At 57.5% G+C, this 22,272-nt stretch overlaps 2 protein-coding genes across 3 annotated transcripts in view; one reads left to right on the top strand and one right to left on the bottom strand.

The window, feature by feature from the left end:
• ARL3 (ADP ribosylation factor like GTPase 3) overlaps window positions 1-8,571 on the bottom strand; it is a 31,778-nt gene extending 23,207 nt beyond the window's left edge. The window contains exon 1 of the mRNA XM_059730208.1: window positions 8,466-8,571. Coding sequence (XP_059586191.1) covers window positions 8,466-8,468 — 3 coding nt within the window. The 5' untranslated portion in view covers window positions 8,469-8,571. The remainder of the gene's footprint in view (window positions 1-8,465) is intronic.
• Window positions 8,572-8,712: 141 nt separating this feature from the next.
• SFXN2 (sideroflexin 2) lies at window positions 8,713-21,526 on the top strand. 2 transcript variants are annotated; one of them, XM_014595630.3, is made up of 13 exons: window positions 8,713-8,792; window positions 9,766-9,849; window positions 11,935-12,107; window positions 12,568-12,738; window positions 13,943-14,041; window positions 14,762-14,837; window positions 15,111-15,196; window positions 17,902-17,962; window positions 18,256-18,322; window positions 18,683-18,732; window positions 19,253-19,302; window positions 19,891-19,938; window positions 20,259-21,526. In XM_014595630.3, exons 3-13 carry the CDS (start codon window positions 11,947-11,949, stop codon window positions 20,356-20,358), a joined length of 969 nt encoding a protein of 322 aa, XP_014451116.1. In that variant the 5' UTR covers window positions 8,713-8,792; window positions 9,766-9,849; window positions 11,935-11,946; the 3' UTR covers window positions 20,359-21,526. The 2 variants fall into 2 exon arrangements, with proteins under 2 accessions (XP_014451116.1, XP_019341559.1); XM_019486014.1 differs by lacking the exons at window positions 8,713-8,792; window positions 9,766-9,849 and adding an exon at window positions 11,604-11,648.
• Window positions 21,527-22,272: the final 746 nt, after the last annotated feature.

The following is a 22,272-nucleotide window of genomic DNA, read 5'->3' as shown; positions in this document are numbered from 1 at the left end:
TCTCTTCCTGCATCTCCATCACATGCAGTGTGGGGAGCAGCTGGGCTACCTGGGCTTTCCCAGGGCTGTGTTGTTCCAGTCCAATAACCCACTCGCAGGGTCAGAGAGTCAGTGTCCCTGGGATGCGGTACACTAATGACCTGCAGCCAGGCTACCGGGTGATCTGTGCTGCCTTTCCCATCAGCAAAACCCAGTTAATCCAAATCTCCCTCTTAGCTGGCTCTACCTTACTTTGGACCCTGGCATGGTTCCCTTACCAGTAGCCTCTCCCCCACCATCCGATTATCTCCAACCTCATTTATCAGTCTCCTAAGCATGCTGGACAAATGAGATTGGTGCAATTCTGGACTCTCAGGACACAGTAGCTAATGGCACCCTTTCGATCCCTGAACCCCCTTGACTAGGAAATGCACCGCAGACTCAAGCTGCTGACCGTATCAGTCAGAGTTCAGGAATGGACTATCTGTGTCGGTTGACCTGCACTGCAAACCACTGGAAAATAAACTGGGCTGTGTGCATGGCCCAAAGCAGAGCTCAGATGCCTGTGCTGCAAGGAAAGGGCATCAACTGGAAGAGCCTCCTGCGTGCTGCCACGCAGTTGTAAATCACTCGTTGCCTTCATTCGGTTCAGGGGGTCTGGGGCTAATGCAGCTGCCCCACAGAGGCAATGGAGCCAGTGGACTCTGAGTCAAGTACTCCACTGCTGACCTCATGAGTAGGGACCTACTTAATTCATGATTTGACGGTTTTTGCGCAGACCATGAAAATCAGTGGTATCCACTGAGAAATATTCCACTGATTGCAATTTCCTGCAAAATCAACCTACCCCCGCCCCCCAACCATACAATACGCTGTTTTACAATCTCCCAATCCTTACTGCGATACTGAGACAACACAGCAATGCCTCTCTGCCAATCTGTGGCGACAGCGGGGCCACAAAATTGGGCCTTCATGCTGCGAGCAACCCACGAAGATGGCTTCGTCTCACCACGAGTTAAGTAGGCCCCTAGTCATGAGCGGCCTCGGGCTAGTCCCGTTACCCCTCTCAGCCCAAGGTCCCCTCCTGCCCCATCTCTGACTCCACTGTTTTGGAGTTAAACTCTTCCAGGCAGAGAGAGATGTTTGCTCTGCGTGTGGGGCACCCACCACGGCAGAGCCCAGGGAGAGAGCGTGGCTGATGCCAACACATCCTTTCTGGGACTTCTGCATTCCCTTCCAAGCCAAGTGGCATCCAGTCCAGCTCTACTGGGCGTGTGTTCCCACCAGGAACCACTGCCACCGCCAGAGCCACCGCTTGGCAGCTGCGCACGACCCAAAGTTCAGACCCCTGAAGAAACCTGGAGTCTGCAACTCAGAGTTCAAATACCAACACTGCCCCAGGCTTCTCCGGTCCCATGGACCTAGACCTCCCCAACGGTACGACGGGGACAAAGCTACTGGCCTACCTCATGATGTGGGGAAGAGGATGCTTGAGTTATGAGTTGTAAAGTGCTCTGAGGATGGAAAAAGCTATAAGCTGTAAATATTTTTTACAATGGGGAGTAGTAGATACGCTGGAGGGGAGGGCTAGGATTTGGAGAGACCTTGACAAATTGAAGGACCGGACAACAAGGAAATCTCATGAGGTTCAATAAGGACAAGTGCAAAGTCCTGCACTGAGGAGGGAGCGATCCCCTGCACCGGTGCAGGCTGGGGGTGGTGGGCTGGGCAACAGCTCTGCAGAAAAGGACCAGGGGGACAGGGGACATTAAATGAATAGGAGCCAGCAGTGCGCCCTTGTCGCCAAGAAGGCTACTGGCATTGTGGGCTGCATTGGTAGGTTTGTTGCCAGCAGGACAAGGGCAGTGATTCTTCCCCTCTATTTGGCACTGGGGAGACCACATCTGGAGTCCTGTGTCCAGCTGTGGCCCCCACTACAGAAAGGATGTGGGCACATTGGAGAAAGTCCAGCGGAGGGCAATGGAAATGGTTGTGGGCTGGGGGACAAGACTGGTGAGGAGAGGCTGAGGGACCTGGGCTGATTTAGTCTGCAGAAAAGAAGACTGATGGGGATTGAATAGCAGCCTTCAACTCCCTGCAGCGGGGTTGCAAAGAAGATGGAGCTGGACTGTTCTCAGTGGGGGCAGATACAGGATAAGGAGCAATGGGCTCAGGCTGCGGCAAGGGAAGCTTAGCTTGAATATGAGGAAAAACTCTCATGAGGAGGGTAGTAAAATATTAGAACAGGTTACCCAGAGAGGTGGCGGACTCTCCATCCTTGGAGGTGTTTAAGCCCCAGGTAGACAAAGCCCTGGCTGGGATGCTGTAGTTGGGGCTGGTCCTGCTTGGAGCAGGGGGTTGGACTAGATGCGACCTCCTGAGCTCCCTCCCAACCCTCATTTTTTATGTTTCTAAGATTTTCCTTGGAGGTCAAAGGAGAAACAGGCTAGAGACTGCTCCATGGGGGTTTCCTCCAGACCGGGATGGGGAACACTGCCTGGGGCAACAAGAACTCTGCTTTCCCTGCTGCCCGGTTCTGGGGCTAAAGGGCTTTGAGGTGCAGCAGAACGAACTGTCTAGTGCAAAACCACTCCGCTCTGTCAGGTGGCTGATGCACTGCAGGAGTACAGGCTCCCGGCTACCTCTCTCAGCACACCGCGTCTGAGCGCAGCCAACCTCCGCTCCACACAAGGGTGGCATTGATAGACTCGGAGGAAACCGCATGGCACAGATAGCCTTGACTAAACTGCTAATAACGCTGGGAGGACAAAGCTCTGTTTGAACACTTCCTCTAGCCGCTCCTGCTCGGGGAAGTCTGTTACGGTGAATCCATCTCGCCAACGCACAGCCCAAACGACAAACCAATGTCTGCCAGCCTTGGAGCAGGGAGCTTCTTCCAACCAACTTCCTTATAAAACCATCGGTCACAACTCCAGGCTTTTAAAGACTGCTCGTGTGATGGCACAGCTGAGGAATCCAGCACCTGAGGCTGGAAATGCAATGGCAGGATTGAATCTCATGGTCAGCCCTGCTTGCTTGGGCTTTCGTCCTGCCTGCCTCTATCATCAGTAGCCTGTCAATCTAGCCGAAATGCCTATACCACTGGTTGTCAAGCTTTTTAGCCTAAAGGCAACCTTCGTCATTTTTTGGGATTGGAGCCGAGAACGACGGAGCTAGAATCTAGCCGGTACCAGGTATGGGCAGTGGGGGCAAGACTTCACCCCACCGTGCCCTGCTTTTTCCACCATCTGCCCCCGGTCTGTATCTAAGGGGACAAGCGGTCCCCACCGGTACAGCTGCTCCACCAGCGACCTGCATGTCAGCAACTGAAACCACGTGCATCCAAACACTTCCCAACAGCCCTGGGGAAGAGGGGAGCTGGGCTAAAATTTCCAGCCGAGTGACCCCATAGCCACCTGCCCGTGCGAATGCCCACGGTGGAGCACGCTGCTGGGGGGAGATGGGAAGCAGCTACAAGTGCACCCTCCAAGGGAGGAACGATTGCTTACCTCCCGGCACAGGGGCCTTCCACCCTTCAACTGGATATCCCAATTGAAAATCACTGACCTAGACCTTCGTGACATTACGTGTTGTTATGGTAGTGCCATGAGATACTGCTCGGGAAGAGGCTGCTTTTTACTGAGTGCTGTGCAAATAGTGTAAAGCACGGTGGAGGCCCCTAAGAGTTTACTGCTGGAGATGAGCAACGAGAGGGGGTGCGAGATGGGGGCAATCGGACACATACTCCCCTGCTTATTTGCTCAGGTATAAATGCTAGCAGCCTGACATTTTTTAAATATGATTTTTGGGTTTTTTTCTGTGCTAGAATTTACAGTCATGGCGCTCAGCTTGTTAATACGCAGCTTGAAATAACGCGTGCATACACCCCAAATTAATAGGCGCCTTGTGACACGCACAAATTCTGCTTCTTTTTCCAGGGTCACGTGGCTGAACAGAGATGCAGCGAAACTCCCTATTGTTTTTTCTTTATGGGCATAATCCAAAACCAGTCCAAGTCAATGAAAGTATTTCCACTGACTTCAGGGGGCTTTGAATCAAGCCCTATTATTTTAGGTTAGTGCTCCCAGTAAAAGGCTGATGAAATGCTAATCCTATTCGCAGCAGTGTTTGCTAAGAGTAGAACAATACATCCCCTGAGCAGATCGGGATTAGAAACCTTTATGACTCGAAATTCAACTACAAAATTCTGAATGCGCAAAGGGCCGTGTTGCAAAGTCTCATTTATCTGCCATTGAACAAGTCTCAGGGGCAGGAAGGAGCAACAGCGGCAGACGTTAGGAGATCCCCTCTTATTACATGATGATGATATTGCAGAGCAAGTACAACTGCCTACAAGGAAACGACCGCTGCTATTCAAGTGACACCCCGGCTGCACGGTTGATCACAGGATTATCTGGGTTAGCCAATAGAAAAGGAGATATTTATAGAAATAAAAGTATTCTCTAAGGTATAAGGTAAGCTGATTTAGAAGGCTGGAAGAAAAGCAAACTGGGATCTAGACACGGACTCTCCTTCAGCAGCTCCGGGGGCATTCGCATTACGCAATTCACGCCTGGGGTTCAAATGCAATCCAGTTTAACTTGAAACACACAATAATTTAGGCTCCTGGTTACACCTGATTCTAGTCATATAGTAGTTTTAATATGTAGCAAAAGCCTCACTCTGTAAAACCAGCAGGGTGTTTTCTCTCGTTTTAAATTTGGCCTTATAAACATCCAAGCAGGTGAGCGACGAAGGCATTAATTGCTCCTTGATGGCTTAGCAAACTAGAGAAGTAACTCAATTAATTTCCTGGCTGCGTGGCTGCGCTATACAACGCATGGCAACCCGTACTACACACATGCTGAGGGACTGATCTTTTTTTTCTTTTTTTTTACTGGCAAACAAAACATTTTAAATTCGCTTTTGAATGGGAAAGCCATAAACGTGGGCAGTAAAGAGTAGGGTTACACATATTCCAGAGGAGAGGGCAAGATCACAGGCACTGCAGAACAAACCTGCTGGGAAGGATTATTTATTCATTCCCTATATTGCTGCAGTGCCCAGAGCCCTAGTCGCAGACCCCGCTGCATTGACACGACACAAATGCAGAGCTTACAGTTATAGTTCAAGGCTTTGTCTATGTTACAAAGCTGCGCCATCCTCGCCGAATCAGCCAAGGGTATGGAAAGATCAGGCGCACACCTGGCCAATTTACCCTGCCTGGAAAACACGCAGCCTTCTCGCTGCCAGATACAGCTGTGCTAAGAGAAAGGGGACTCTGTTGGCTTTGCTTCTGGCGTTCGAGGAGGCGGTGCAGCTATACCAATGGCAAAACCCCTCCTGCTGCCATATGGCAGGACTCGGGTAGGAGACTCTGTGGATATAGCTCTCCTGGCAAAGCTGCAATGGCAGCAGCCTTGGGATGTATGCAAGCCTCGAGACAGAAAATGGAAACAGCTCAAGGGCGAAGCATGAGGAACCAACACAGGTCAGCAGGACAGGCCCCGGTTTCCATATGTCAGCAGGAGGGATGTGAAGGAGAACAGTGAAGTGGCTTGGCTTTATGTCTGTAAGGAGCTCCTCCCGGGTATGGAAGAAAGCACCGATGTTTCTGTTTAAAGGCTGGCATCATGGACTGCCGGGGGTGGGAGATGATCTAGGAAGCCGGTGAATGGATGTAAAGGACCAAAAATGATGGGTCTTGAACAGGACCTTCGTAGCAGCGCTCTGGGTGGAATATGAGCGCAGCAAAACTCAGGCTTGTCGTGGCTAGGGGAAAGGGTGGCAGAGAGGTTAGGATGTGACATAACCATCAGTGAGAGAGTGCCATTTTCTGGATGAAGATATTGCAATATATATTTATATGGCACAGTTTCAAAAAAAATTCAGAACCCAGTATTGAATATTATGTGCCGTCTTAAGAGAGAAACAGAGCAAGCTGGAAATGAGGGAAAGTTACCACCATAACCTTCAGAGAATAAGGATGTGTGGTTGAGGGAAAGCATGTCATTTCTAGGTTTTAAAATACCCACAGAATCACCAAAGGACTTTTTGTTACAGCTCCATGCAGTAATCCTGTTTTCTTTAGGAAAAAAGCTACACGTATATAAAAATGCAATGACATTTATAGACCTAGCTATGGGGTTTGCGGGTTTATTCAGCTTTAAATCCAAGCTGTATGGCTTTCTAGAACTAGCTGATGCATGTAACTGCGTTCAGTGCCACAGAAGCAGTTCAAAGCAAGATTCACATTTATAGGCCAAATAAGAAATTAGTCTTGGGGGAAGAGAGCATTGAAATAACCTGTGTAAATATCCTCTTGGAACGGAGGATATAAAGGGTGTAATGGAGGGAACAATCTCCTGTTATGTTCTGAGCTTAAAGATGGGGCCTTGCAGTCAAAAGAGAGCAGAGAGTCGCGTCCCTAGAAGTAAATAGCTTCTCTTTAGCTGCATTAGCCGCAAAGCTCAGATAATGAATATAAAATATAACTGCTGGGAAACCTGCCCTTGGTTACCAATAAATGTTTGCCGAGCAGATGTGGCATTAACGACAGCTCCAGCGAAGTCTGCTCAAGTACAGGCCTACTGCAAAGAGTTTCGCTACCCAAACCATCGCTTGGACCACGTCGACTCCTCTCCTCGCGTCTTCCGCTGGCTCCTACCCCTCCGTCTCATGAAGCGCAAACTATTTGTCTGTACTTTCAAGGCCCTTCATATCCTCTTTGCCGCTGCGATGTCAAGCCCAGTTCCAGCCTCCATCCCCAACTGATTACATTTCAAGCCGGCGCCTCTGCTGCCAGATGCTGGGGGAGGCCTCCTCATAAAACAGCCTCCTTCTCCACCTTGACGTCGATGCCTAAAAAACTTTGTCCTCTTCCCAGGAGCTGAACTGCTGTCACCACCGCCGACCACACTGACCCGACTGTCTCGCTGCTCCCTGGACCTTGCAATGCGTCTGTAGCCCTACGTGGTCGTTAGCCTCATGGGTAGACTGTACGCCGAGTGGGGCAGAGACCGTCTCTCTACTGTGTGTTTGAGCAGCATGGACTCTCGATCCGCAACCTAGGAGCCCCGATCACGGACTACGGTAGGCAAGGAGGGTCTTTGGAGAAGGTGTGGCTGGATTTACACCGGACTCACCAGCCGTTTCGGGCAAATGGTGTGTTGTACCCAATCTCTCGCCGTCAGCCGCAGTTCACGTGCGGCGCATCATTATGCAACGCGTGTGGAGGGGGGGGAATCCTTCCCGACGGCGGCACCTGACTGACTGATGCCCGGATGAATGACGTTTGATTGCCTTTCTCCGAGCCCGCATCGCCACAATGTTCCTAACGGTCATCCAATCACCCAGCCTTTTTCGAAATACAACCACAGTAAATTAATCTATTGAGCGCACTTTATTCAGTACTTCTTACGCTGGCAAAACTCCCAATGAAGTCATTAGCTTGCTGTGTCTCCACCATATGGTGTCATTCAATGCGGGCAATTTCTTTCCGTGCCGAAGTCTAACATTTGCCGGATTCAATTCACCTAGACAGCTTTCCCCGCTCAAACCCACTGACGCAGCTTTCTGTCAAAAGAGGTCACACGCCGGTTTCTCTTTTGCCGCCCTGCAAGAGAGCTACATCTCCAGCTTTTGCACGTGCAAAATTAAACGGGCTCTACGAAAACAGAGGGGAGGGGGGAAAAAAAAAAGTCGAGGAAGCCGAGCGGAGGAAGTCTGGGCAGATTTCCATAGGAAGAAAGCTCGCGCGTGAAACCTGCATCTACGCGCTTCAACCGGGACGCTGCCAACCTGCTCCTTTCCCCGCGTGAAACGTAGGTCTCTTTTCTAGAATACCGACACGTTTTCTCCGGCCGTACCTTGACGGCTACCGGCGGTCGGCGCCAATTTTAAGACCTAATTAAAGCAAAGGCCTGACGTAACGGGCTCGTACGAGGAGGAGAAAGTCGCGGAGCTCCTCGGTCCGCTCTCCAGGCGTCCTCGAGGGACGCCGGTTTTCAAGTCGTGTCTCCGGCAGCTCGCGGTCGGGGGCGACGATCCCCGAATCCGACGCGGGGTGTTTTGCGGGGCCGGCTGATGCCTGCGACTCGGTGTTGCCGTCTGTGAAATGGACCCTGTTCCCGAACGCCGCGGCACGGTCCTGTCTCGGACGGACGCCGGTCACCGCCGCCGCGCGCGGAGGGAGTCCTCTCCATACCAGCCTTCCCTCGGCGCAGAGAGAAACGGCGCGTGCCGCCCCGTCGCCGCCGGCGGACATAGGACGGCGATGCTGCCACGCCGCCCGCCCGCCCACCCGTGGGGTTTGGTCACGACAACCCCACTGCCACTGCCACCCCGCCGCCGGGAGCCCCTCCCCCAGCCCTGGCGGGGGCCCGCTCCGTGCCCCGCTTCCCTGGCGGGGCCCCCGTGCCGCCCCTCCCCTCCCCTCCCCTCCCCCGCCCGGGCCCGGGCCCGGCCCGCGCCCCCCCGGCACTCACCATCCTCTACGCGGCTCCCGGGTTACCATGGGCAACTGCGTCATGCACGCCGGCGCCGCCGACGTCTAGCGTCACCCCCCCCCCGCCGCCGCCGCGGTGACGCAGGCACGCAAGGACGGAACGTGCGCGAAGCGGCGCGTGGAGGAGGAGTAGGAGGAGGAAGGGGTGGGGAAGGCCAGCCCCGCCCCCTCCCGGGCTGTGAAGCGGGCGCATGCGTGTTGGGCGCTGGAGGCGGGGTGGGGTGGGGTGGGGCGGGGTGGCTGCGGGGCGCTGATTGGCCGGGGCGGGCCACGCCGGCGGCGCCCACGTGGGATGGAGACGCGGCAGGTAAGGGGGGCAGCGCGTGCAGTGCGGGGGGAGGGGGGTTGCAGTGCGCCGGTGTAGTGCGGCACGTGCCAGCGATGCGCAGGTGGGCCTGTGCAGCGTTGGCTTGTGCAGCGTGGCCTTGAGCAGCACGTGCCAGCGATGCCCAGTGTGGGCGCAGTGCTGGCGTGTGCAGTGCTCGACAGTGCAGTGCGCCAGTGAAGCGTGGTGGGGCCCCGCGCAGCGCCCGGGGCGAATGTGGCTGCTGTGGCGGGGGGGTGCAGTGCAGCGCAGTGCAGCGCAGTGCACACCCAGGGGTGGGGGAGCCCAGGGCTACCCCTCGGGGTGCTGCACATCCCCTCCGCCAGGCCTCCAGCCCCTCGCCCTCGCCCGCAGCGTTTTGACGGCGCCCCCCGCCTCGTGGGGTGGCGTGCGGACCCTGTTGCCAGCCCCGTTTGCGGTCAGCGAGCGAGCGAGCGAGACCCCCGCCCGCCCGGCGCGCTGGGCAGTAACCAGGGGGTTAATCTTGACTCGCAGGCCGGACCCGCCCGTCCGGGGTTCACGGGGCTGACCGCGTCCCCAATTAGTAACCAGGCTTTGCAGGGGATGGCGGGACGCTGGGCGCCTTTTGCCCCCGCGGGCACCGGGACAGGAGCGGGGTCAGGGGCCCTCGCGACGCCGTCGCTTCACCACCCCCGTCCCCGTGAGAGCAGGCCGGGCCGCTTCCCAGCTCTGCTACTGCCCTCCTGGGTGTCCCGAGGCATGTCCCTTAATCTGCCTGTACCCCGGGCACGGAGCAGGACCTAGCCCCGGTTGGCCGCTGCCTCTTCTACGATTTCCCCCGTCTGAAACGGGCGCAGGCTGCGCGTCCCCTCTTCCAAGTGCCTCGTGAGGATCCTCGGGGTCCCGTCAAGTGCCCCAGAGAATTGCGAAAGATGCAGCATTTCCCAGGCAGTGATGGCGCTTTATAAGTCACCTTTTTTTTGCATTCATCCAGGGAATAATTAACTTTCTCTAAGACTCGGTGTGTGCGCAGCTGGCGAGCTCCAGCTAAGAGCCGGCAGCTGGGACCGCGCTCACGGTAAGTCAGCTTGAAACCTCCTCCTAGCCTGGGAGTTTTTGGCATGGGGCTGTTCCCAGTGCTTGGATCCCAGGATCTTCCCCCTGCTCCCAACCATTAGCCGTTGGCTATTTCGTCCGGTGCCGCCACCTCCAGAGCGCTGCAGGCAGCGGTTGGTGGTTGCAGCCAGCTCTGGGGAGGCAGGTGAGTCTCCTCGTTGCAAGGAGCCGTAGGGAAGTGGGGATGTCCCAGGTCGCAGTGAAACCCCTCCCAGGCCCACGTTCTCGCCATTGCTGCCACACTAGACCTCAAACACGATCCTACTTCGTGTTGACCCTACGAGGATCGTGGAATCAGCAACGTGGCAGGTTCCCGCTGGAAATGTTGGGGCTCGTTGTGAAGTATCCGTGGCAGATGGAGCTTGTAACCTCTGCAGACCCAACAACGATATCCGGGACACTTAAAGGAGTGCATGGGACTGGAGGGCAGCTGCAGTGTCTGAAAGCCCTGCCTGGGACAGCGTCGCTGGCCTCAAAGGAAAGGATCGGAGGGCTCTCGAGCTCTTTCAGCCCAGGCTGCAGGGTCCCCAGCGAAGCACCCACAGCCGTGGGGGGGCTTTAGGATCGGGGGCCTGCGAAACATTAAACCAAGGTGGTGAAGCAGTCAGGCCGGGAGGTCCAAGGGAAGGTTTCTTTCTCAGGGTTGCAGAAGTGTCGGATCTGGCTCCATATTCAGTATTACCCCCCAGCCATGGCTTGGTTAGACCCGTGATTCCCACCCGGGTGCTGCAGCAGCTTGGGGGTCCCGTGAGATCCTTGTAAGGGTGGCGCGCAGCATTGCAACTGCCTACGTGTGATTTACAAGCTCGGCCCAGATTTCAAATAAAAATCTGTAGTGCCAAACCCCTTTGGCAGTGGGGGGCTGTCTGAGCCGTTTTGTAGTCGTGAGGGGCTGGATGCTCGAGAGATCCCAGGCAGAAGCCATGCGCCGTGCTATGGAGAATGACCATCCCCTCCCAGTCCGTACCAATTTGATCATGGTGGGGAAAATTCCTTCCTGACCCCAAATGGGATCAGTTTGAGTAGAGGGGCCCGATGATGGGCTCAGAGGGCTGGTTTAAGAGCTCTGTGATATGCCCCTGCTTCAGCTCTGCTTAGCCAGCGAACACGGTGGCTACATGGCCACCTCCGTGCCAGCAGCTCTTGGATCCTGGTGCCATGATGGGGATCTCGGTCCCTGTTTGTAGGGAGCAGCTCCCGAGTGGGATAAAAGTCACGGCCTGTGCTGGGCACAGAGTCATAGTGAGGTCGGGCTGGCAGGGCCCTCTGGTTGCCACGTCTGGTCCAGCCCCGTCTGAATCATCCCTGTCTACGAGGCACGATGGAAGCTGGTGGGTTGTATTGGTTTGTTAAGAGCTGGCTTGCAATCGCCCCCATCGCTGCACATCAGTCCCTATAATAAAGCTTAGGTGGTGATGCACCAGGGATGGTGCACAGGTGAAAGCTGCTGTGTCCCCCTCCAGCTGCTTGGAGCTACTGGCACCCTTGACCTCCTTGGTCAATGGACTTGGCCATTTTGACCTTGACCTTGGACACGGGAGCTGGTGTCGTGCTGGAGCGGGAGCCTAGCGGGGATTGCTGCCTGCACAGAGGCCGAGCCCCAGGGGCTCTGACCCCATGCTAGGCGCTGTGCAGATATGTGACCGTGGACCTGTCCATGTTACGCTCGTGCCCAAAGGAGGATTTTGCCGATGGACCTACCTCGGCTTGGGTGGGGTGCAATACTTCGTCATGGCCCTGAACCAACAGGAGATGGCAAAGGTGGGGTTGGCTTGATGCCTTGTATGGTAGGGGCTGAAGTCGGGGTCTGGGTCCCTCTTTGCTGGGTGAACACCAGCAAGCCCTACATCGCCATGCTGGGAGAGTCTCGCAGTGCGGACGAGCCCATGACATGGGCTTATTCACTGCTTCTCTCTCTCCCTGGGCTTCTGCGGGGTGGCCTGGGACGGGGGGCGTTACCAGAGACAGGTTGGTTGCGGAGGCTGATCTCTGGGCAGTGTCGGGCATGGGAGAGCGGGGTCCGTTTACCAGTGCTCCCCTTCTCCAGCTCCGCCTTACAATGGCACCCGCTTCGGCCAGCTTCGACATCGATACCCCGCGGTGGGACCAGACCACGTTCGTGGGGCGCCTCAAGCACTTCTTCAACATCACGGACCCACGCACGGTGCTGGTGTCGGAGCAAGAGCTGGACAGGGCCAAGGTGCTCGTGCAAGGCTGCAGGTACACAGCTGGGCAGCCCAGGCGCCTGGAGGCCTTTCTCAGGGCTACACCGTGAACCATTGAGGGGTTGGGATGGGGGCGACACGCAGCACGAGGCTCCTCACTGAGCCCTCCCGGTGGGGGTTCCCATCCAGCCCCCGCGGGTAGGAAAGAGGTGAGCAAAGCCTTGCACTCCTGCCGACGGGGGGAGTTTGAACCTAGGGCTCCGGGGTACCGCGAGATCTGGTGGAAGGAGTCGGGCGGCCTGGCTCCCACGTACTGGAGCACGTGTCATTTGGGTGTATAGCTCCCTGATGCCCCATGGCGGGGGAAACCAGGCTCTCCCAGGGGGAAACCCTTTTTCAGCAGAGCCCTGCCTCAGGCACCTTGGCAGGACATCATGGGTGGAGGATCATGACGGCAGGGCACAGCTGTGCCCAGGTGGGTGCCTCCCAGGTGCTGATGGCTCTCTGGTTGGCAGGGCAGGCGTCGTGCCGCCGGGGACCAGCCAGGAGCAGCTGCTGTATGCCAAGAAGCTCTACGACTCGGCCTTCCACCCTGACAGCGGGGAGAAGATGAACCTCATCGGGAGGATGTCGTTCCAGGTGCCCGGGGGCATGGCCATCACGGGCTTCATGCTCCAGTTCTACAGGTAATGCTCCCTGGACAGGTTGGGAGCCAGGGCGGACGGGGCGGACCAGTGCCCCTTGGTGGGAAAAGGCTGTTGGACGGGATCTCGCCCTCACGGCGTGCTGCAACGTGATGAGCAGGTCTCGCTTGCAGCAGGCGTCTCCTGCATGCCAGGGCGCCCTTCAAGGGGTTGCAGCCTCCTCCCTCTCCTCCCCGTCCTGGCCCAAGCTGTCGTTGCATCCTGCCCTCTCTTCCTCTGCCACATTTCAACATGCCAGCCTTTCTGGGAGTGACGCGGTGGGGGCAGAAATCCTGAATTCAAGGACAAAACGCGACCTGCCTGGGAGGCTGCAGGGAGCGGGAGGGCGGTTTTGTTCCCTGCTAGCAGCCGGTGCCAGAGCTGCGGTGGAAGGAGCTCAAGTGCCCTGGTTCCTAGCCCGGTGCCCTCTTCTCTAGGTCACGCTTCATTCAAGTGTGTCGCTCCCTGATGCCCCGTGGCAGGGGATACCCAGGCCAGAGGAGCACTGGCCACTCTTTCTGGTGTTTCCCTGGTGGGGTCCAGTTGTGCTGGGGCTTTCCAAACTGTCTGGGAGGCTCCACACTCCCTGAAACGTGGCAGTTTCTGCCTGTATGTCCTTCCCCACCCCCATCTCTAACACAGCCTAATAGCGGGCTCAAAACCAAGTCTGCAGTGCCTGATGGAAATGTCTCCTGGCCCCACCAACCCTCCCCGTTCTCCCTTATCTTATTAACCAAGCTCCACTGCTGATTCAGACTTTTTCTAATGATTAACCAAAGCCAGCCACCTGCTTTCCTGCCTTTTTCTGTCCTTTGCATCCTCTGAGATGGGGGTGCTCCCACAGTCCCAGTACCATGTTCCCCTTCTCCCGCTCTCTGCCCTGGGGTGTTTGGGCAGCGTTATGGGGCCCTCCTGCTTTGCTTTCCCATCTCAGTGCATCTCTCTGGTGCATTCAGGGACCGAGCTTGCGCTGGGCCCCATCGTTGGACCCAACGCTGGTTGCTTTCTTCTCCTCTGGGATGATCCTGAAGAGACCAGCTGGGGTGGGTGCATGGTGTCTTGTTCCTCCTGCACCCCGCTCCAGCACATGTTTGCTCTCCCCTGCCCCCCCACCCCGGCACACCCCAGATGCCCTGCTTCTTGGGGGGCCAGGCCCCATGTGCAGCCTCCTGCACCCACTCTGAGCTCTGGCCTCCCTGCCTGGCAGGACGGTGCCCGCCGTGGTATTCTGGCAGTGGGTGAACCAGTCCTTCAACGCCTTGGTGAACTACACCAACCGGAACGCCGCCTGCCCCATCTCGCTCACGTGAGTGTTGCCCCGTCCCTGCCGTTGTGCTCCGGCTGGAGCTGTGCACCCTGACCCCAGACATGCCCAGAGGCCCCGTGCCCCTGGGTGTCTTGGGATAGCATCCCCCCCCTGCCCCGTGGATGGGACGCACTGGGAGTTAGGAGCCCTTCTGTAATGTTTCTACTGCCAGCTGAAACCTGGGACTTTTGGGAGACGTTCCCCACTTGAGCTGCAGCTTGCCTTAGATGCCTCCAGTCCTAGGTTGCAGCACCCAGACTCTTGAGCAGGGTTTGAGGGGTGGGGGAGGCCTGCAGGTATCTTCAGCAGGGCTGGGTGGTGGGAACACTGGTCTTCCAGGGCCACGGGCACTGCCAAGCCCTTCAGCCTACCCAGGCATCCACATGCAGCTCCACGAGTCTCTCGCAGCCGGGCTGCCCCGGCCTAGCTGCTTCCTGAGATCCTCTCTGCTTTGCATGGACCTCTCAGGGCTCCCGGTCCTGGCATCCCTGTCCCAGGGGAGAGCCCTGGGCATGGGGTGTCTGCGACCACGTCTGCACAGGGCCAGGCTCCTTCCCGGCCAGGAGCAGTGTAGCTACGTCTGCGCTGTGGGTATGGCCAAATAACAGGGGTGTCCTGGGCTCCAAGGAGGACACCGGCGGCAACCCCAGTGACCCAGCCAGGGGCTCGGTGGCTGTGCTGGGGGACTGTTGAGTCACAGATGGGTTCCCCCTTCTCCAGGCAAATCGGAGTGGCTTATGTCACTGCCACCAGCACCGCCCTGGCAACTGCTGTGGGACTCAACCTCTACACTAAGGTACTGTGGGCAGTTCCAGGGAGCGGGTGGGATCAGGGGGCAGGCAGGGGACTTGCTTCTGGAGGCCAATGCTAGCCCCTGGCTGGCCCCTCCAGCGGGGTCAAGGAGCCAGGTCTGGTGGTCTCAGGAGACTGGGTGCAAGGTCACAACCTGGGGCTGTCCCTCTGCCCTGTCCCAGGGCCCTAACAGGGCTGCTCCCCTTCTCTGTCCATGCAACCTTGATGCCCCCCAGCGTCCAAGGGCCTTGCTCAGCTTGCTCTTCTTCCTCCTCAGAGAGCCCCACCCCTCGTGGCACGCTGGGTCCCCTTCGCCGCGGTCGCAGCCGCCAACTGTGTGAATATCCCCATGATGAGGCAACAGTAAGTCAGTCCTACCCAATGCTCTGGCCTGTGGGAGTGTGACTGCACAGAGGAGGCAGGGGCAAGGAGAGCTCAACCTGGGCAGCCAGGACTCCTGGGTTCCTGGTTAGAGTCGATGCTCTCTTGAGGTCCCTTCCAGCCTTACTTCTCTGTGATTGAAGTTAGTGCCAACTTAAAGTTGTTACTGGATGGTTTTCAAACCCACTAATCCAGTTGTTAGATAATGGCTCCATGGGGCAGAGAAAGTGTTGGTCCATTGGCTCCTTATAGAATCACAGACCATTCAGGTGGGAAGGACCTCAGGGGGTCACATCAAGTTCATCCCCCTGCTCAAAGCAGGACCAGCCCCAGCTACATCAGCCCAGCCAAGGCTTTGTCTCGTCAGGTCTTCAAAACCTCCCAGGATGCAGATCCCACCACCTCTCTGGGTACTCTGTTCCAGTGCTTTACTACCCTCCTAGTGAGAGTTTTTCCTAATATCCACCCTCAACTTCCCTTGCTGCAGCCTGAGCCCATTGCTCCTTGTCCTGTATCTGCCCCCACTGAGGACAGTCCAGCTCTTTGCAGCCCCCCTGCAGGGAGGTGAAGGCTGCTATTCAATCCCCCTCATTCTTCCCTTTTGCAGACTAAATCATCCCAGGTTCCCCAGCCTCTCCTCACCAGTCCTGTCCCCCAGCCCACAACCATTTTCATTGCCCTCCGCTGGCCTCTCTCCAATGTGTCCACATCCTTTCTGTAGCGCGGGGCCCACAGCTGGACACAGGACTCCAGGTGTGACCTCCCCGGTGCTGAATAGAGGGGAAGGATCACTGCCCTGGATCTGCGGGCACTGCTCCTACCCGTGCAGCCCAGGATGCCATGAGCCTTCTTGGCAACAAGGGCATGCTTGGCTCACTGTTATGGTGAGATCATCCATGATGAAAGTACGTGGGTGCTTCCTCTGCCTCTGGGTGCTATTGGGAACAGGATGGAGGAATGGACGGACTCCTGGAGTGATACCAGACCAGAGCTGATCACGAAGGCTTGTGTCTGGCTCCCCTCCCTGTAGCTGCCAGTTTGGAGGAAAGTGAAAAATCCCCATGACATGACCTAAGAAGAAGAGCCAACGGTTCCATCCTCAGTGGCCACAGAGCTTGACGTCCGGTTGTCTTCATATTGGCATGTGTACTGGCATTGTGCAAGGCAACTCGCATCATCTGCGAGGGCTCCTAATGTAGGTTACTGAGCCAGCCGTTGGCAATTCTCTGTTCAGAGCCTTTGCTTGGTGCTCCAGGACCTGTTCTGGACTTCGTTACCAACTCCTTCCATGCCAGGCCATTGTGACTGACCTGAGGATACGTGCGTGTGCTTGTGCATGCAGGTGTGCCCGTGGTGCATCTCTGGCCCACGCAGGGGCTCAGCACCTACTGTTATTGCAAGCCTTGGCGTTTTCCTGCAGCTCTCACAGTAGAGGCCTATGTTTGCCTGTGCATGGAGCAGGATTCTAGTTCTGGCTCTGCCAGGCCCGGGTGTGTTTGTGTGTGCGTGCACGCGTGCATCTACGTGGCTGACCTTGCAATTGCTCGCTTTCTGCAGCGGGTGGATTCAGTATTATGGGGACAGTTGTAGGGCAGATAACACCGAGCTGTGGGTACCTCAGTGTTTGGCACACAGCAATTTTCCTTGTGCCAGGAGGTGCCTGGTGATGAGCCCTGTAGAAACAAGGCCTGGGCAGAGCAGCTACAAAGCCCTTTGCTCAGGTTGTCCAACACTTTCAAAGTCAGGAGGCGGTGACCCAGACCCTCTGCCCGGTTCTCCCCATGCAGATTAGCCAGGGGCAGGGCTGGGGAGCAGCACAACCCATCTGTAATGGGCCCAGATGTTGCACCAAACGGGGCGGGTGAGCGCTGTTCCAGCAGTGCCCCGGAGATGGCAGCATTGCTTCAGCTAGTTTAAGTTTGCCGGGCAGCTGGGTCTGTACCCTGGATCTACACCCTGAAGCAGGCAGACCCTGGCCTGGGGATGCTGGGGCCGGTTTAAATCCCCAGCCAAGATTTAGAAAGCTGAATCACCAGTTGCCTCCTAAGGGACTGGCCTTGCTGTGGGAGGTGACTAGTGCAGCCTCCAAGCCGTGGGCACGGCGTCTTCCCAGGGATTGCAGGCAAGGGAGCAAGACCGGATTGGGAAGAGCCGGCTCCTTTGGGTTAGGGCGGGAGGATCTGTTGTTATGGCAGCTCCCCTGTCTCAGCCAGGCCCTGCATGGGGCTGGGCAGCACCAGGCCTCCCCGTCTGTGTCCCTTCCAGCCTAGAGAGCCTTAGCACAGCGCTGTGCATGGGACAGGAGTGCGTTACCTCGGGCATCGCATCCTAAAAGGGGGTCAAGGCCCAGAGCCAGGCCTGCTGAGCAAGCATAGGGGCCTTGCTGTCTCTGGAGAGTATGGGGAATCAACCCAGTTAAAAGCCAGGCTGCACCCCCCTGGGCAATGGGCCCAGCTCCCCTATGACTGCACCTCCTTGGTGCTGCTCAGGCCTCGTTCCCTACTCATGATGCACTGGGATGAGTGGCTAAGCCTAGGAGATGGGCTCGCGTCAATGAGGGTGTCGGACGGGCTGTTCTGGGTGACAGGAGGAGGTGTCATTGGGCTCGTGGGTGCAGCTGCCAGGGGGCTGGTTGCAGCCTGTGCCTCGGCCCTGAGCACCCACAGCCGCCTGCCTGCTGCCTTTAGGGAGCTCATCAACGGGATCGCCGTGACGGACGAGAACAACAACGAGCTGGGCCTCTCCAAGGTGAGTCTGGGCTCTCCGGGGCGGGCGGGCTGGTGCTGACATCCATGCCGAGGCCTCTCCCAGGCTCGCGCTTCCCCGGGAGCGGTCACAGGGCCAGGGCCAGGAGAGGGGTCTGCAGAGCTGCTGGACATCCGCTAGCCCCTGTGGTCCTCCGTGTGCCGCAGTGACCCCCAGGGACATGGCGGGAGGACGTAACCGGGCCACTCGGATGATGCCACAGTCCTCATAGACATGCTGGGGGCCATCCCAGCTGGTGAGCCCTTGGCACTGCCCGTGCCTGTTTTTGCTTTCAGAGAGCTGCTGCCAAGGGGATTACACAGGTGGTGATCTCCAGGATTGCCATGGCCGCGCCTGGCATGAGTAAGTGCCTGCGGAGAGCGGGGCAGGGATCCTGCAGCAGCTGGTTGGGTTGGGGGGGAATGGGATGGCTGCACCCCTGTGGGGTGCTGGTCCCCTTCACACACCGTGGGCAGGAGAGAAGCCATGCTATGGCTCGGCGTGCATGAGGGTAGTAGACGAGGCCCTGCCCCACGCAGACGGCCTGCTTGACTGGCACTGGGGGCGGAGGAGGATGGCCTTTAGAGCTCCCATTTTGGGTGAACCTTGCCATGTTGAGACCAGTCGCCTCTTTGAGGCCCCTCTGGGAAGTGCTGCGCTGGAACTGGGCTGGAGGTGGCTGAGGACTTTGACTCCTCTCTCTCTCTCTTCTTTTTTTGCTAGTTATTCTCCCAATTATCATGGAGCAGCTGGAGAAGTTTCCCTTTATGAAGGTGAGGCCTGAGCCGTCCTCTGTTCTGCCCCAGCTCCACCTTCCTGGTGGTCAGGCATCTCCGTGGCCCTGCCGACCCCTTCTCATCACCCGTGCTCTCCCCGAGACCAGCTCCACAGACACTGGCTTCCCTCCCTTGTGCCATCTTCAGTTCCCGGCTCCTCTCGCTGGCCTGGGGAGCGACAGGGGCCCGGCACTGGGTGGATGGAGCAGGGGTGCACAACCCATTGCAAAGGGCCAGTCCGCAGGTCTGATCCCAGAGTCGCAGCAGTTGATGCTGCCACTGCTCCCTCACTACCAAATTTCCAGACCCATCCAGCCCGCAAGCCATAGCCTGAGTACCGGTGGTGTAGAAGACCTTCAGCGATGCTCAGAAATGCACGCACATCTAACACGCAGGAAAAAGGAGTTGCTGTATTAGACCTGGCCACAAATTTCGCTCCCTTCTCCATGAGCAGGCGTTGCGGTAGCCGGGGCTTGGGATTTCAGGAGCTCACTCCTCTCCTCTCATCCCTTTGCAGAGGATCCGGGTCCTCCACGCACCTTTGCAAGTGACGCTGGTCGGGGGCTTGTAAGTACCTCGCAGCTGAGCCCGTGGCTGTTCTCCAGATCCCAGGGATGCCGTCTCCATCAGCTTGTAGAGCCCGATACCCAGCACTTGTGAGCGTGCCCAGCTCCGGTGGGACCCCGCAGAGCACTCGGTGCTGCTGTGACCGGGCACGGCCTGGTGCAATGAGAGCAGAGTGCCCTGAGGGGCGGCCATCCTCTGCTTTGGCTGTGGGCACTGAAGAGCCTAGGGGCCTCTTGTGCTGTTCCCCCCCAGAACCGCTACCTCTGAGTCTCCCAAGCCTTTGTGAGTTCAAGGCTCCCTCCTGGATGGGACAGGAGCCTTACGCCCCTTGTGGGGGCTGAGATGCCGAGGGCCAGATGCTGAGAAGGGCTTAGGTGGCATATGAGTCCCTAGGTCCCCTGGATCCATCCCCAGTCCTCCTGCCTACTCCTGTAGGCACCCAGAGGATGCAGACGCTGGGGGTCCCTCAGTCCCATTGCCTCTGTTGGGCGTGGGAGAGGGTGATTCCCAGGCCCGTAGAGGCCAGGCTGTTGCTTGAGGAGCAGGTGTTGGTTGTCTCCGGTAACGTGGTTGTGTGTCTCCCCACAGCCTCCTGTTCATGGTGCCGGCGGCCTGCGCGCTGTTCCCGCAAAGATGGTACGAGCCTGGCAGTCTCTCCCCGTCTCCCTTAGGGCTGCAGTCCCCCTCTCACCACGCCATGTGCCAAGGGGATCTTTGGCTTGTCCTTCCCCCCGCGGCTCTGGGGCAGAGCTCCTCTGTCCAAACACTCCAGCCTCCCCGACCCAGGGGCAGCAACGTGACCTCCCTGCACCGGGAGCGGCTCCTTGGCCCCTTGGTGGTGGCAGCAGCTGCACTTCTTCCATGGCAGCTGCCCAGAAAAAGGCTGGAGACTAGCATCCTCCAGCCAGGTCGTGTCCGACTAGCACAGGCTGTCACCCTCTCTCCTCTCCCTGCAGCTGCATGGCGCTGTCCAGCCTGGAGCCGGAGCTCCGCGCCCACATCGTGGCCACGCACGGAGACAAAGTGCCTTACGTCTACTTCAACAAGGGGCTGTGAATGGGGCCTGGAGCCCTCCAGATCCCTGCACCCTCTGGTTGGGGCCAGTCCCACCTGGTCCCCGTCCACCACCGCCACCCCTGCTCCCAAAGGAGAGGACCTGAAGCGACTCCTGGCTGCTCTCTGGTTGGATTCTGGGTCTCATTTTCCCCCCCAGAGGAATTCCCTCTGGCTGGGCCCACGTGTGAGCTTGGCTGAGGTGCCGTCTGCTGCCCTAGCGGGCAGAGCGTGCCTGTCCGGCCCGGCTGCCACGTGGCACCATAGGTCCATCAGCCACAAGCCTGGAGAAGCCTCTCCGGTCCCCTGACCTTTCTGAGCAGGCAGCCTGGCTTAGGGGAGGCTGAGGCCTGGCTCCGACGCTGCTGGGGTCCCAGCTGCTCAGCCTCCCCCGTGCCTTTCTCCAGGACTGTGCCTCCTTCCCCAATTTAAACAGCTCCCTGCCCCTGCTGAGCAGGGCCTGGTGGGAGTGCACACATGGTGCTACCCCTCTTTTTTCACAGGGGAGGCTGGTCTCAGCCAAACCTGTTGCGGGTCAAACCCATCGCACCCCAGGACCTTCCACTGCAGCCGGAGCCGCGAGCCCTTCTGCTCTCAGACTGGGCAGCTTCGTTCCAAACCTTCACCTTTGCCCCCTCCGGCCTTACGTAGGCATCCTCCTCCTCTCCCTGTGTAACGAGTAACCAAATGTCTTAAATGAACAAGGATCTCTGCCGTGGCCTTGGGCTGAATTGACTGAGTCAGATTTTCAGTCCCCGAGCTGTGTGGCAGACAGACCACAAAACCACCCGTCTGGTCCCGCGTCCTCAGCTCAGCTTAGACGTGGGTTGCAACGAAGCCTGGAGATGCCTTATTTTTTTTAAGATGCCTTTTATCCACCAACCCTTCATTTGCAAATGGAAGCACGCACAATTGCCACGGTTGCTGTAGATCCTACTCAAAGACCCTCCGATATGCCTCTGCTGTGGCATTCAGCGTGCGAGCTGCTGTCTGAGCCACGCTGGCATCGATGGTTCAGGGGTCCGGCTGGGACCCGCATCGGTTTCAGCCTGTCGTAAGACGAGGGAGCAAAAAATCTTGAATCCTAAAACTAAAGGTTAAGGAAATGGGACGTGATGAGGTGCCAGATAGGAGGAGGAAGAAATAAATGTCCAAGGAGTTTTTAAAACCACTGCTGATGCTGCCACTGTCTTTTGTCACCAGGCAAGGGGTATCTCCAGTGATCCCACCAGTGACCTCCATCTGTGGCCACTCCAGGTGGAGGAAATGGGCAAAGTGTAGTGGTAGGTCGTGTGTGTAATTCAGGAAGAAGAAACCAGGAGCTGGAGGAAGGAGGGGTGGCTTAGCTGAGACGGATTGGGACCTGGACCCTGGCTACAGGGATTTAACCAGCTGCCCCTGGTCAGATCAGCATGGACTGTGGGGGTTTTGCCCTCCTTTGCAGTGGGGACGTGTCCTTAGCCTGGGGTCTCTCCAGCATATATTAACCTTCACGGCAGCAGGACGTTGGCCACCACCTGCTTGTGGCTGGTCCGAGGGCTGTGCCTCTCATTGCATTGGGGTGGCTGTATGGTTTTGCTAAGAGATTGAGCGCTGGATTTGTATAGGGTGTTTTGGATAGGGCTGAGCCTGCCTCAGGCAGGGTTGGACTGGATGACCTCTGAAGGCCCCTTCCAGCCCAGTTTTTCTATGATTTTGTTCGGGAAGAAGAACCGGGGAGTCTGGAGGGCCAAGCCTGTGTTGTGCAATGCTGCTTCACGTAGTTGGGTCTGCAGATACGTGGCTGTGGAGGTCTCAGAGGCAACTGTGCTCCCAGGCCCTCTGCTCTAATGGGTGTGTTGTGGGGTAGGGGTGGAGAGGGGCTACACCTTTTTCTTGTCTTGCATAGATACTTGCTCGAGAGCCTGGAACGGGCTT

The sequence above is a fragment of the Alligator mississippiensis genome, chromosome 6, assembly GCF_030867095.1.
Source record: "Alligator mississippiensis isolate rAllMis1 chromosome 6, rAllMis1, whole genome shotgun sequence".
In the NCBI taxonomy this organism is placed as follows: Eukaryota; Metazoa; Chordata; order Crocodylia; family Alligatoridae; genus Alligator; species Alligator mississippiensis.
Note: the sequence above shows the minus strand (reverse complement) of the source record. Positions and strands in the feature narration are given on the sequence as shown.

Excerpts from the sequence above, each read along its gene's own strand:
- SFXN2 (XM_019486014.1), top strand. The coding sequence starts at position 11,619 with ATGGCCCTGAACCAACAGGAGATGGCAAAG. Across the intron at positions 11,649-11,934 it reads ACCAACAGGAGATGGCAAAG|CTCCGCCTTACAATGGCACC; the intron begins GTGGGGTTGGCT and ends CCCCTTCTCCAG. Across the intron at positions 19,939-20,258 it reads GCGCTGTTCCCGCAAAGATG|CTGCATGGCGCTGTCCAGCC; the intron begins GTACGAGCCTGG and ends CTCTCCCTGCAG.